Source organism: Pseudorasbora parva, chromosome 9 (assembly GCF_024679245.1).
Source record: "Pseudorasbora parva isolate DD20220531a chromosome 9, ASM2467924v1, whole genome shotgun sequence".
NCBI lineage: Eukaryota > Metazoa > Chordata > Actinopteri > Cypriniformes > Gobionidae > Pseudorasbora > Pseudorasbora parva.
In genome coordinates this window covers 33,785,282-33,799,763 of record NC_090180.1, presented here as the reverse complement: position 1 = coordinate 33,799,763, position 14,482 = coordinate 33,785,282, and the positions used below count along the sequence as shown (strand labels likewise).

Here is a 14,482-nt window from a genome sequence, read left to right as displayed (position 1 = left end):
ACTTGTATATGGCATTGCGCAAAAGTGAAACCCTTTTGCCAAGGTATTATTGATATGATTTACCATATTCTATTAAAGAAACCACGGGATCCTAAACTTTTATTTATCCACTTACAGAACAAAGAGGTCAGATTCATAGATCATAGAAATGTATGTATTTTACAAGCTAAATGTATAATTGCTCTTAATTGATTTTATACACAGTATACTTTTTTTTAAATGGTGATGTATGGAAGCTTGTTTCCGCCACAGAATGTAAAATAAAAAAAAATTCAAAAAAGTCTTTTTTCCCCTCAGAACTGGACTGTTTTTTTGAGTACAATAGTCAGAATTGTGAGTTATTAAGTCAGATTTGCGAGTTTATAGCTCCCAATTCTGACTTTATATATTACAATTGTGACTTTATAACGCAATTTTAAGTAAATTGTAAACGTACAATTGTGAGATATAAAGTCGCAATTATCTTTTAAAATGTTTTATTCTGTGGCGGAAACAAGCAGGGTAAAAATGTATGCTGATGATTGTTATTCATTGTGTAATCTGATGTGATATGCAAACTAAAACTTTGATAAATATATAGTTAAAAAAGAACTGGGAATTATTGGAATTAATGGGAATTTGCAGTCTCTTCACAAATTTGTCTCATTTGTCTCAACTGAAACACTGTTGTATTATTACGTGTTTGAATAGAAGCCAGTACATTTCTAATATACTAAAATATCTGTGGAAAAAAAAATCAAGTACTGTTATACCTTTTATATCTAAAATATTCTGATTTGCACTTGCAAGTAAAAACAAACTACAAATAAAAATACTAAAAGGAGATAAAGGAAACCTTTGGCATGTACCCCTATACATTCTTAATGGTCATTTGTTATTACTTCTGGCTGTATAAAGCAACCTGGCCCATTTCAGAAACCATCTTTCAACCAGATCTTTCATGCATCTCAAGGAGGTTCCCTCCATTTCCAGTGTGACCTCATGCTAAATAGTCACAGCAGGAGAAAGAAAGGTAGAAACAAATCTAGCCCATAGACTGAAAACAAGATCCATATTCTCCCACTGTAGAAAAATGAAGTCAAAATATTCCAGGAATGGTCATTGGGTTGATGATGTCACTAGTGATGCTGAGGTGGAGCCACGCTATCAAAGCCCCACCCACACTCCCGCAGACTCATTTGCTAACACGGCTGTCAATCATGACGTCACACCCCATCTTTATAACATCACATAACTAACTTAAAGGACAACTCCTGAGGGGGGGCTCTGGGCATTAACTGTAATAACTCCGCGTTGCAAGCACCAATCTGGTTCGTTATGTTTTCTTCTATAGACTGTACTCACAAAGATATAACGATCAAGATAAACTTAAAAATTCGCCGGAGTTAACCTTTAAGTCCAAACATAGTGAATTTTTTTTTACATAATATGTCAGTAATATGTCAGTGTAATGAGAACTGCCTAAAATGACAGAAACCATCTTTAGAACATATATTTTTTTTAAAGTCCGGTTCTATTTTTATAGTAGTTTGTCTGGCGTCCCATTGAGCGCAGATGTGCCCAGCATGGACAGTCTTCAATCAATCCCACACAAGATAGACCACCCCAAAAAAACACAAAAAAGAAATCACACAACTGCCTGCTTCAGCCTGTCTGCATACAGTGACTGTGAAATGTTTCAATCTGATTGATCATATCCAGGTTACATCAGATAGATCACACCAAAAATCAGCACATAAACCGCTACTGTAACAGATCCCATTACAGAAACAATCTGTTTCCTGATGATGATGTCCAGCCAGAGACCTTGTGTTCAGCTGAGGACACATGTTGAATGAAAACATAATCTCCAACACATGAACACAACGGATCCACAAATGCACATTGGAATCTCAGACGACACACATCCTGACAAATGAATTACTGATGACAACCAAACAAACATTAGCTCTGAATGACCATCACATGAAAAATAACTGACAAGGACAACAAATATAACAGCAGCAGCATAAGAAAAACAAAGCAACAAAGTCATAAAAAGAAGGAAAACACACTAACACATCAATTTGTATAATTCTATGGTATTAAGAATATGTAAGCGAACTTCTGCTGGTCGAAAATAACAACATTTATATAACCTTTGATGAATTAGCTCTACTTTGCTTCACTGGATCATGCAGAGGATATAATGCACATGTTATGTCATTTTGAATCTCACTGCAAACTTTCTTTTTTAAACCTTAACTCCCTACTCTTTTGCTGACCATATTATCAAAAAGTTATTACTTCACAAGCAAGCAGGTGGTAAATGTTAAACTCTCTCATTAACTCTTACCTCTTTAGAAATCGCACACAAATTCTAAAGAATCTGTAGAAATATATAGATCTACCAAATGATTCACTGAATATTTATTAAGATCCGCTTTAAGTTAAAGGGTTAGTTCACCCAAAAATGAAATTTCTTTAATTAAAGACTCACCCTAATGTCGTTCCTCACCCGAAAGACCTCCGTTCATCCTCGGAACACAGTTTAAGATATTTTAGATTTAGTTCGAGGCCTTTGTCCTTTGAATGTAAGTGTACGCCCACTTGCACGTCCAGAAGGTAATGAAAACATCATCAAAGTAGTCCATATGTGACATCAGTTGGTTAGTTAGACTCTTTTGAAGCATTGACAAAACATTTTGGTCCAAAAATAACAAACAATACGACTTTATTCAGCATTGTCTTCTCTTCCGTGTTCCTCAAATAAAGATTCAAACGGTCATAAATCATGATTCAGATCGCGTGTCAAACTGGCGAACTGCTGAAATCACATTGGCGATACGAATCACGAATCAATCTGCTGAATCATGAGCGTTTGAATCTTTATTTGAGGTTTGAAAACAAACGCGGAAGAGAAGACAATGCTGAATAAAGTCGTATTTTTTGTTATTTTTGTCTAACTAACCAGCTGGTGTCACATATGGGCTACTTTGATAATGTTCCACATCTTACGGATGTGGAACAACATTGGGGTGAGTCATTAATGAAAGAAATTTCATGGTTGAACTAACCCTTTAAACGAGTTACACCGCATGAGAACAGCATGAGAGTTAGATAGTGAATTAAATGTTTATAAACACCTATGTGTTTTGAAAAGAAAACTGTGATCGTGTGTTTGTACTGACACGACTGAAAACTGTTTGAGAAACATGCATTTTTATAATCTTTTGTGAAATTAGTACTAAAACCTCTTTCTTGATAAAATAAAACCAAAGCTTTTTTTTAATCATCCATTTATATGTATTACTTATTTTTTTATTTGTTTGTGTTTTATATATATTTTTTGTTTGTTTCCATATATCTTCCTATTATTATTTTCATTTTTATTCATACATCAATCAGACATAACATTATGACCACTAACAGGTGAAGTAATTAACACTGATTGTCTCTTCATCACGGCACCTGTTAGTGGGTGGGATATATTAGGCAGCAAGTAAACATTTTGTCCTCAGAGTTTGTGTTAGAATCAGGAAAACGGTGCAAGCATAAGGATTTGAGCGAGCTTGACAAGGGCCAAATTGTGATGGCTATACGACTGGGTCAGAGGATCTCCAAAATTGCTCTTGTGGGGTGTTCTGTCTGCAGTGGTCAGTGGGACAGCAGTGATCCGGCAACAGGGTCATGGGCGGCCAAGGATTGATGCACGGGGTGAGGCAAAGGCATGTTCGCATAAAACAGATGAGCTACATGCTGACCCCTGTCCACCGCAGAAAGCAGCAACAGCAGGCACATGAAATGAGCATCAGAACTGGACCACGGAGCACTGGAAGAAAGTGGCCTGGTCAGTTGAATCACATTTTCTTTTACATCACGTGGATGGACGGGTGAGTGTGCGTCGCTTACCAGGGGAACACATGCCACCAGGATGCACTATAGGAAGAAGGCAAGTCGGTCGAGGCAGTGTAATGCTTTGGGCAATATTCTGGAAAACCTTAGCCTTTTTTTCACCACCGGGCCGAACAGTTCTTCTTACAACGGTGAGGAACGGTTTCAGTTGTGTTTCCACTTGAGCCTGGTTTGGCACTAGCGTGGATGCCAGCCGAACCTAGCCCCGCCCACAACATTTTTAGGTCGGGCAGTTCGGTCTGGCATCGCTCCATTGAGGAGTAATTATCCCCGAACAGAAACTGTTCGGACCAATGAAATCATCAGGCCGGGCTTTAGACGATGACGGACAGATGATAAACAGGAACGTAATCATGCACGTCATCAAAGGAGCTTGGATTATATTTACTCGAATCCTAAACGGAGAGCTTGTTTGTATATGCATTCACCTTCATAATTTCTCTCAAAGATGATGATCATGTTGGGTAAGTGCTCTGTGTATCCATAAATTCTTTTATTTTTTTACAACACCGGCAAAGATCGTTTATTCCAGCGCGTGTGCAGACAGGGTTGCCAAGTTTTTACAACAAAATCCGCCAACTACTAGCCCTAAACAATAGCTTCCCGGGGGGGTTTCCGGGGAAAAAAATGGTGTTTGGGGGGTAAAATGTGTTATTTTGTTATTATATCACATAATAGTCGCTTCAACCCTTGGACATATAAAACAACCGCGGAAAAAAACGCGGACTTGGCAACACAGTGCAGTTGAGCTCTGTCTGTTGACATTTGACAATGCGTCGCTTCGTTGCTCTGATTGGTTGTAGGTCTATCCAATTGATGTCTTTCATGGTTCGGTTGAAACACGCCTCATAATCACAGCCCAATGGAGCAGTTTCAGATTCATATTCTGACTAGAATTGAGTATGACCACATCAGGCTAGTTCGGCACAGCACGTGCTGGTAGAATCTGTAAAGTGATGTCTTAACTCAATTGTCTGTTGCCTGGCTACCGGTTTCTCTGTAGCTGGTTAAGCACTATTTGACCAACATAAACAAAACAAATAAATAATACAATTAAAATAAATATCTGATCATCCTCCATAACGTTGTCGCTACTTACATCTCATACTGTCTGTAAACTCTTGTGTTACCAAGGCAACGACTGATGCTTTTGTATGACATTCCAAAGAGCGGCCGTTATCAGTGGAAAAAGAAACCGTAACCGTACCAGCTGGCCTGGAGCGGCACGGAATGGAACGGTTACGCAATGAGAACCGTTTGGCCCGATGGTGGAAAAGCGGGACTTTTTTTAAAAGTCCGGTTCTATTTTTATAGTAGTTTGTCTGTAGTGGACTCTTGGGTCCTGCCATCTATGTTGATGTCACTTTAACACGTACCACCTACCTAAGCATTGATACAGACCATGCACACCCTATAATGGAAAAGATATTCCCTGGTGGCTGTGGCCTCTTTCAGCAGGATAATGCACCCTGCCACAAAGCAAAAATGGTTCTAGGAATGGTTTGAGGAGCACAACAAGTTTCAGGTGTTGAGTGCGTGGAGTCCATAACTTTACAGGTCAGGGCTGTTTTGGCAGCAAAAGAGGGACCAACACATAATGTTATGCCTGATTATTTAGTACATTATTTTATTTTTTTGCTGATTTTAAGTTTTAACTTGTATTCACATAACATCCCTTCCCTCACACTAAACGAACAGCATGCCATTCCGTATGTGGCTGACGTGAATGTTCGAGCGGATGTTCACAGAGGAACAGTGCCGTGTGTGTGAAGGTCTCGTGTTTACCGGTGAAGACAGGCTGTCCCGGCACAGCTTCAGGAATCACTATGGTGTAGGAATCTTCAGAGAAACCCGGCCGACACACACCACGGCCTCCGTCCTCTCCGTCCAGAGACTGCAGAAAAAACACACACTCATCAATCAATCAGCAGGATCACCTCACTGTTGATGGATTCAGATTATTCAGGTAGTAAAGCCAGAGAGAATAGCCACAAGCATGCAGCCTTAGTGAGTAAGCTGTTTAAATATATATATTTTAAGAAAACAAAAACATGAACAATTAAAACCATTACAAAAACATAAGCATAGTTAGCCTACTACAGTTTTGGTACTAATGACGTATAAATATTTGATTGATTGCTTGAAAAAGTAGCCTACTTGATGTTACTTTTGAATTTCAGCCATCAAACTATAGTCAGTATAACGTGTGGATTATTGTAGTTAAACCATGGCATTTGTTTAAAACTGTGGTTATAAAATAATAACGATATCTGCCAAAAACAGATGGTTAGCTACTACAATGAGGACATAACATGAACTTATTCCATCACTGCCTGTGTGTAACGGGCTCAATTTGCGTCAGTATCGCGACTGAAACGCGGGTTATTCCCCACAACACCAGATAAAGCGTTACTGTTAGCTGTCGTATTTCTACACAAACGCGTTTACCTGCGAGGCTGCCAGGAGGAGAGAGAGAACCAAAGCCCGGCCCGGGATGAGCAGCATTGATGTGCTTGTTTATGAATCCGTGTCGAATGCGAGTCTTCTCGCTTCAGTCTTTACAGAGGGAATCTTTCTGCAGCTGCGCGTCTGTGTTTCTGCTCCTGACCTGCTACTGAAGTCCTAAAACTCCCTCAGAAAGACTGTCTCTCTCCAACTCTCCCTTCCGGACACACCAAACACACTCAGCAGCAGCAGCAGCAGTCAGTCAGTCTCTCTCCCTCTCCCTCCCTCCCACACCCCACACACACACAAACACACACACATCATCAGCTGCAGCTCACAAGGCAGTATTTATTTGATCAAAAAATACAGTGAAATATAAATCCAGTGTAAAACTGTTTTTTTTTTTTTGAGTATATAGAAAAGTGTATTCCTGTGATCAAATCTGAATTTTCAACATCATTACTCTGACACATGATTCTCCAGAAACCATTCTAATATGATGATTTACTTCTAAAGAAACATTTATGATTATTATCAGTGCTGCTTCGATTTCTCTGGAACTGTTATTTTATTTTACAGGATTCTTCAAAGAATAGAACGTTTTATTTTGTTGAATTTATTTTATTTTTTAAATATTTTGTAACATTATAAAAGTCTTTGCTGTCACTTTTGATTAATTCAATGCATTCTTGAAGAAAGTATGAATCCCCCCCCCAAAAAAAAAAAATCTTACAGATTCTAAACTCTTGAACAGTAGTTCATTCTTTAGTTCATTCTTTCATTTGAAGCACTATCAACTCACAAAAAAAAAACGGAAAAAACAAGACAAAGCAAAAAACAGTTGAACATATCAGCCCATAATAAAAATCATTCGATGGTTAGCAGATCAGAATGAGGTAAATACAACCTCAGATAAACAACAACAACACTTGACATACTACACTGTCATTATTTATTTAACAAAAATAAACACACCCAAGATTCAAATGCTTGAAGAGCCACTTTTAGCAGCAATAAGTTGAAGGATTTGTTTTCTGTATGACATTATCAGTCTCTCGCATCCCACTCTTCTTTACAATGTCGCTTCAGTTCATAGAGGTTTGAGGGCATCTGTTTATACAAAGCTCTCTTAATGTCCCGCCGCAACATTTCAGTTGGGTTGAGGTCTGGAATCTGACTGGGTCAGTGCAACACCTTCATTATTTTCTGAAAGGCATTGTGTGAACGCACACCTGAAAGTTCAAAGTAGCAAACAGTAAGGATGTTCTCAGATTCTTTTAGTTTTAGTCCTTAGTTTAAAAAAAAATAAGTAATGACACAGTGTCATGGCATGTGTTGTTGTTCATCTGAGGGTGCATTTATCACATTTTAAGACCTGCCATGGACCAGATGATCCTTCCTTTGCTCATGATTATATACAGCCACATCCAGATTTTCTTCTTATATTTAAAAGTTTTAAAAGAACCATTTAAGCTATTTAAAAGATGAAAAAAGAAAGAAAGATGAAGAGTAAAGTTCAGAAGACAAAATGGAGGCCACTTGCATTGACGCTCATTGTAAAAATTAGTTTTACAGTGTAAAAGCAAAGAACAAATGAGTCGCTGAAACGGAGAACAGGGGGTATTCCAGAAAGCAAGGTTATCTTAATGTCAAACATATCCTGAACTCTCGGCTGACTAACCCAACCCTGCTTACTCGAGGTCTGCTGGTTCCAGGAATAAGTTCATACTTGCAATGTCCTGTTGCAAAATACAAAATGCTTGAATGCAGATCAATGATGTGTGAGACGAGAATTATATATAGAATAAAATAAACATGAGCTTACTGTGTGCAATGTCAATCCCACTGAAGCCTTATCAATAGATCACACCTGCGCTGAGGAACTCTGAATAAACTAACCCAGAGCAGGTGATGCTCAGAGATTGAGCTGAAAGTTACCTCAGGTCTTGGAACCGAAAGTTGAGATTATCCACTTACTCTCAGTAAACTTAGCCGGGAATGTCACATACCCTGCTTTCTGGAATACCCCAGCACTGATCTGCTTCCCGATAAACATTCAGACACAACATTTCCACAGTTATGAGATATGTTATAAACACCAGAGATCAAAGCTGATGCAAACTTTGAGTTTCCTTGATGATGATTACCAATGCAATCAATGTGTAAATATCGCTTGTGTATATTGTTTCAATTGGGTAAAAAAGTAGGGAGAAGTGTGCCATGTGCTTTGTGTATGTCTCTTTCTCACTCTCTTTATTGTTTTTTTTTTTAGGGAGTTGTGTCTTTTTGTGTAGGGAGTGGTGTGTATGTGTCTTTTGATTCCCTTTTCCTATCCAGGTAGTTTAGAGGTTGGTAACAGAATAGATTTGTGTGTGTTATTTTGGCTTGGTCCACTCCTGAAGCTGATCCCCTTTTAAAATAAAATTGTATTTTGCACGTTTTCTCTCTTTGGTGTGAATACTAATTTTGAATAGTAGTATTTCTTATTTGGTTTAACATTTTTATTTAGTAATAATAATCATACAACATATTAGCTACACTGTAAAAAAATATTTAGAAAAAAAGTTACCTGGTTGCCTTAAAATTTTGAGTTCATTGAAATTTAAATTTTGAGTTAATACAATGAACATTTTTTGAGATTTGACAACCTTTATTAAAATATTATTAAAAGATTTCGTAAGCATATTGGGTAATTGTGTGTGTTTTATTTCTGATGATGTAGTGAAACATGCCAAATAGTGCTATTTTCATGATTTATCAAATTTTGTATGTGGTTCAGATACAAAAATATTTTGTATAATATATAGAGTTTCTATTTATTAAACTAATTTCCTTCATTGTATCAACTCAAATTTGTATTTTCTATAAACTCACAATTTTAAGGCAACCAGGTTACTTACTTTTTTAAGTTAAACCAACAAAAACCAACCAAAATTTCTTACAGTGTAGTATTATTTTATGCTACAAACAAGCACAGCAAACCTGGCAAATTTTTACATTGAAATTTGTAGTCATAAAGGGATGGACATGGCCAGAAACAATGCTCAGGTAGGCCGTGGCATTTAAATGATGCCCTATTGACACTAAGGGGCCTAAAGTGTGCGAAGAAAACATCCCCACACCGTTCTTCAAAACATTAACCTTTATGTTATTAATCAATTAGGGGGAAGAGACCTTATCTTATCAAAATATGCAATTATGGGTTCCCCAAAAAAGTTTAAACAGATCATCTCATTAAATGTTTTATTTTCTCTCATTTTAAATATAATTCAAGGTCACATATCCATACTGAAGCCTTAGGTGTTGTTGATCATTATTCTCCTTGCTAATGAAGAGGCACAAGCAATCATATTGTATGTCAATGATAAATGTACTCCAAACTCAACTTTTGTTTCTCAACTTCGGGCAGGATCAAAACAAATAAAGTCAGCCTTACCACTTTCACATCGATCAAACATATTAACATTAGGATACATTTTTAAAAATGTCGATTTTGTGTAATAAGCATGGTGGAGGACCTTAGATTGTTTGCATTTTTTTAATGACCCATTTACTCTACTCAGAGCCTCATCCCATTTCAGTAGGTATTTCGAGTCTCATCTCCTTTACCTACTCTCCTCTCATTCTATTGATTAAAGCATTATTTAAGGACATGTTAATGCTGAAATTTGACCTTTATGGACCACAGGGCCTGCGAAATTTAATCCAGTAGTGAAGCAGGTGGTAGGTCAGGAAAGGTTGAATTATGGCCTTGAATAAAAGGAGGGACTTGAAAGTAACGTAACAGAGTGTGGTTTCTCTGAGAGGTCGCTAAAACTGGCAAAAGTTATCTACATAAAATACACTTCGTTTGGCCAAGCCTCTGCCTCTGTGGATATGTGAAGTCTATTTTGCCAGCAGGAAACAGACAGAGAGGGCTCAACACAGAGAAGTCATCAAGTTTATACATTTGCCTAAATTGAGAGCTAAGCATAGAGTTTACAACTGGGTTTGAAGTATATATAAATTTGCTTCCGCCTTCGGCCTCTGAAGAGTTGAGCCAACAAACGATTTTTTGAAGATTTGCGGCCCAGTAATAACCCATTAAAAGAGGAAGAGCTAAGCCTCCCTGGGGTCGCTGCCTTTCGAGGAGGTTTTTACGAATTCTTGTATTCTTCCCTTTCCACAAAAATGATAACATGGGCTTATTTAAAGAACGAAAAAAGGATTTGAGAGAAAATTTGGGAGAGTATAAAAGAAAGGGTAAGAGGTTCATTTTTATACTTACCTGCTATAAAGTGTAACACGTCCCCCACCTCTGAAGATTAGACTGAATTTTATTTATAAGGGGTAGGAAATGATTTGCATATAAACCTGAAAAAGTAATGCTCACTCCCAAGAATTTAAAACCAGATTGAGAAATGTGAAATGGAAGGGATACACTGATTTGTGAAGCAAGTCAAGTCACTTTCATTTATATAGCGCTTTATACAATGCAATGCAGTTTTAAAGAAGCTTTACAGTGATAACATGAAAAGTTTATTTCGTCTATATAGCCGCTCTAGAAGAAAACAGTGTCTGTCCAGCTCAAAGGGATAGTTTAGCAAAAAAAAAAAAAAAAAAAAATTCTGTCATCATTTACTCAACCTTTTAGGGGGTACTTCAGCGCTGGGAAGACGAACCTGTTTTTAAACTGGGTCATTAATGTAGTAGAAATGTGAAATTATTTTTTTAATTTAGTGCTTTCTAGACTGAGAAAAGACAGAAAACGTATTTTTGTCTCATGGGGATGAAAGACAACAATTCCCAGAATGCTTCGCTGCCCTACAAGGCCTCACTGAATCACTGATCACTGGCTCCCTCTGCTGGCTGTAGTCTTTAGCCTCTGGCCAACAATTCCTGCAATGGCACAAATTGACGATATTTGCGTCATCGGAGGAATTTTTCCAGAAATAAAATGCATAAATCTCTCGTCTCAGGGGGATATGATGGGGGGGGGCATAATCATTTGAATATACTCCAGGGCTTCTACTGATACAAAGCCATATGCTAATGGCTGAAGTAACCCTTTAAGTTATTCCAAACCTGTATACATTTCTTTCTTATGCTGAACACAAAGGAAGATATTTGGATTTACCCAAGCAGATTTTGGCAGCTATTGACTAATACTGACTATAGTATTTTTTCCTACCCATGCTAGGTTCAGTACTGGCTGCCGAGGTCTGCTTGGGTACAAGCATCCTTATGTCTGCAGGTGTGCCCATCTTCTCTAGCAGCATTTTGGCCTCAAACTTGACAGGATGTTGACAATGCCCTTCCATGGCTAAACCGGAAGTCATATTTTAATACATGATGATTTACTATGAATAATTACTGTTTTGGACTCAGATATCATGCAGTGTGGCATGGTAATGATGTATTTCTCGACTTTGGGCCAACCAAAGCTATCCATTTAGAGCAGAAAAAAGAACAAGAACATGAAGCAAAAGAGCAAGAAGAAGGTATTTTTTGTAATATTTTAAATTATTATTTAGTCTTGACAAATGAAAATGCATTGCATTCATTAAAAAAAAGATATACTCCAGTCTAGATCTCAAGATAGAAATTGCCTTATGATCAAATGTAATTTTCAGTCGGTGTAAGTGCATATCGGTAATCAAAACATTATTTTACCCATTTTGCTACTGATTAATTATACAGTATTATACAGTTATATACAGGTATTTTTTATTTTTTTGTGTACATTTTATTGTATTTTTTGGTGTTTTAATGTGATATTACACTGTAAAATAATAATAATTTATCCAGTTATATACAGTTATTTTGTATTTGTTGTATCAATTTTATTTTATTTTTTGATGTTTTAATGTGATATATATGACACTGTAAAAAAAATAAAAAAAAAATAATAATGTCTCCAAATTTTCTAGTGACTGATCACATCTAAATTTTTCAGTTGGCCGAATTTAAATTCTGTGAATTGACACAGAAAAATTCGGCCAACTGAAAATTTTAGATGTGATCAGTCACTAGAAAATTTTCAATTGGAGACCTGATTTTTTTTTTTTTTTTAACAGTGTATTAAAAATGCTAGTTAATTACTCTGAATCAGAATCATGGGATGGCAGGGCAGAGACAGAGGATGGACTTTACTGACAGGTGAATGGGGCGACAACAGGTAAAGAGCCAGATGAGATGATGAATAACAGAAGATTAACTTGGCATGAAACAGAAGGAGGGGACGTCTTTGTTGGCTACATAGAGACAAGACCAGACAGTGAAGTGGTTTTGTATATGTCAATATAACCTGTGAAGTCTGGGGAGCAGACATACTCTTGATGAAAGCTGAAGTGGGGCCTGCTGTAACAATTTGATGATAATATATCAAGCCAGCAAGCTCCTCCAGTCCTCATCCATGCAAACAGACACAGCAGTTGACTTGGTCCAAAAAGCCAAGTCCTCCCTAAGAGAATATTCAGAGTACTGCAAAGGATCAATGTGAACAAATGAATCTAGGGCCAGTTTTGAAAGCAAAGAAGCTAAGAAGCACAGAGAGGTGTTCAGCTGTGCGTCTTCAAATGAACCTGTACACTGTAAAAAAATTCAGGCATCTCCAACTGAAAATTTTCTGGTCACATCTAAGTTAAGTTGGCCAAATTTAATTTCTGTGATTTGATACAATTTCATTCACTGAAATTAAATTTGGCCAACTAAAAAAAATAGATGTGACTAGTCACTAGAAAATGTTCAAGCGGAAACCTGATTTTTTTTTTTTACAGTGTACGTGACGCTCCGAAGAACCGACTGATGTGACTGTTGTGGTTTCAGGCTCTTGCAAATACAGCATTCAGCTAAACTTTTCTGGTGCTTCTGAGTTGTCAAAAGAGTATCCGAGGATACTTTGTTATTTAATCCTGTCAGAATCTACCAAGTCTGTGTTTTTCTCACACATCCTCCAAAAAACGTTACCTACTGTTTGTCAAAACTCAGTCTAATCCCGTCTAAATGTGAACGTGTGATTGCTTCTTTAAGATTCAACATTGGTCAGGGGAGCTCTGTATTTTCTACTGCACAAGAGGTGTGATAAACAAGCATAATTTAAATGACTATGTATGCAATTGGATAGTCCTTCAACCAATCAGACCACAAGAGGCGTGATCAAAGGGCAACGACCCGTCGCTTCTCTATCTGTTATTGTGTTAAACCTGCCAATAGCACGCCAGGTGGATAAGACAGTCTTACCCCTTTTCCACCAGAATGAACCGGGTGCTATTACTGAGCCAGTGCTAGTGCCAGTTCTAAGTTGGTTCGACTGACGAGAGTTTATGAACCGGTTTGTCTTTCCACAGGCTAGAGCGCCAGCACAGAGCCAGGTCTTACGTCACTGTATATATACCGTATGATATCAAAATACCTCATGAGCGCATTCGTGCCGCTCACCATGATTTGTATAGACTGAGATTAAAATCGAGCAGCTGTTAGCTTGATTAGCTGCTATTTAAAAAATGCCGGTCACAAGTTTGTTAGTCTTGGTCACGCCCCCAGCCGCCGATGCCAGCGGTTTTTACTTCTAGCCCAGCAATGTTTTGGTGCTACTTAAGAACCACTTTTCCTGGTTCGGAGCTGGTGCCTTGGGTGTGGAAAGACAAGGAACCATTTGAAACTAGGCTCTGGCTACGAACTAGCACCAGCACTGCCTTGGCGGAAAAGAGGTAACAGTGATTGGTTCCAGCAAAAGTGTAACAGAAGCAGTACAAATTAATGTACAGGTTTACAGACTGAGCTGCAGGGTGAAATCAAATCGCCGGCAAACCCCCGGCTCTGTTTAACATTGTGTGTAATACCCGACTCGAATGGACTCGGAGAACACCTGGCCATGTTCAGAGTCAGTTAGGATGGCTTGTGTGTTTTGAGTAACTTGCAAATTGCAAAATTAGGATAAGAAAAGTGTGGAAAATAAGGTTTAAAAATAAATGAATAAAATAACACAAGCTTGCTCTCTCTCTCTCAGCCGTTAGAAAGCGGGCAGATTTAATGCAAGCCTGCTGTAATAATGTAGTCATATTTAAATAATAGATTTCAAATCTATTACAAAATCTCAGACAAACTGTTATATAAATGTTTTCTATCACGCTCAAATTGCATAAACAAGAGAATATTTCAG

At 37.7% G+C, this 14,482-nt stretch overlaps 1 protein-coding gene across 2 annotated transcripts in view; it reads right to left on the bottom strand.

The window, feature by feature from the left end:
* zmp:0000000625 (cadherin-2) overlaps window positions 1–6,606 on the bottom strand; it is a 103,052-nt gene extending 96,446 nt beyond the window's left edge. Inside the window, exons 1-2 of one of the 2 annotated variants that reach the window (XM_067452319.1) lie at window positions 6,343–6,606; window positions 5,680–5,788 (exon numbers count right to left, since the gene is read on the bottom strand). In XM_067452319.1, coding sequence (XP_067308420.1) covers window positions 5,680–5,788; window positions 6,343–6,399 — 166 coding nt within the window. In that variant the 5' untranslated portion in view covers window positions 6,400–6,606. Of the gene's footprint in view, window positions 1–5,679; window positions 5,789–6,342 lie in introns of those variants that run through there. The other variant, XM_067452320.1, reaches the window with a different exon arrangement.
* Window positions 6,607–14,482: the final 7,876 nt, after the last annotated feature.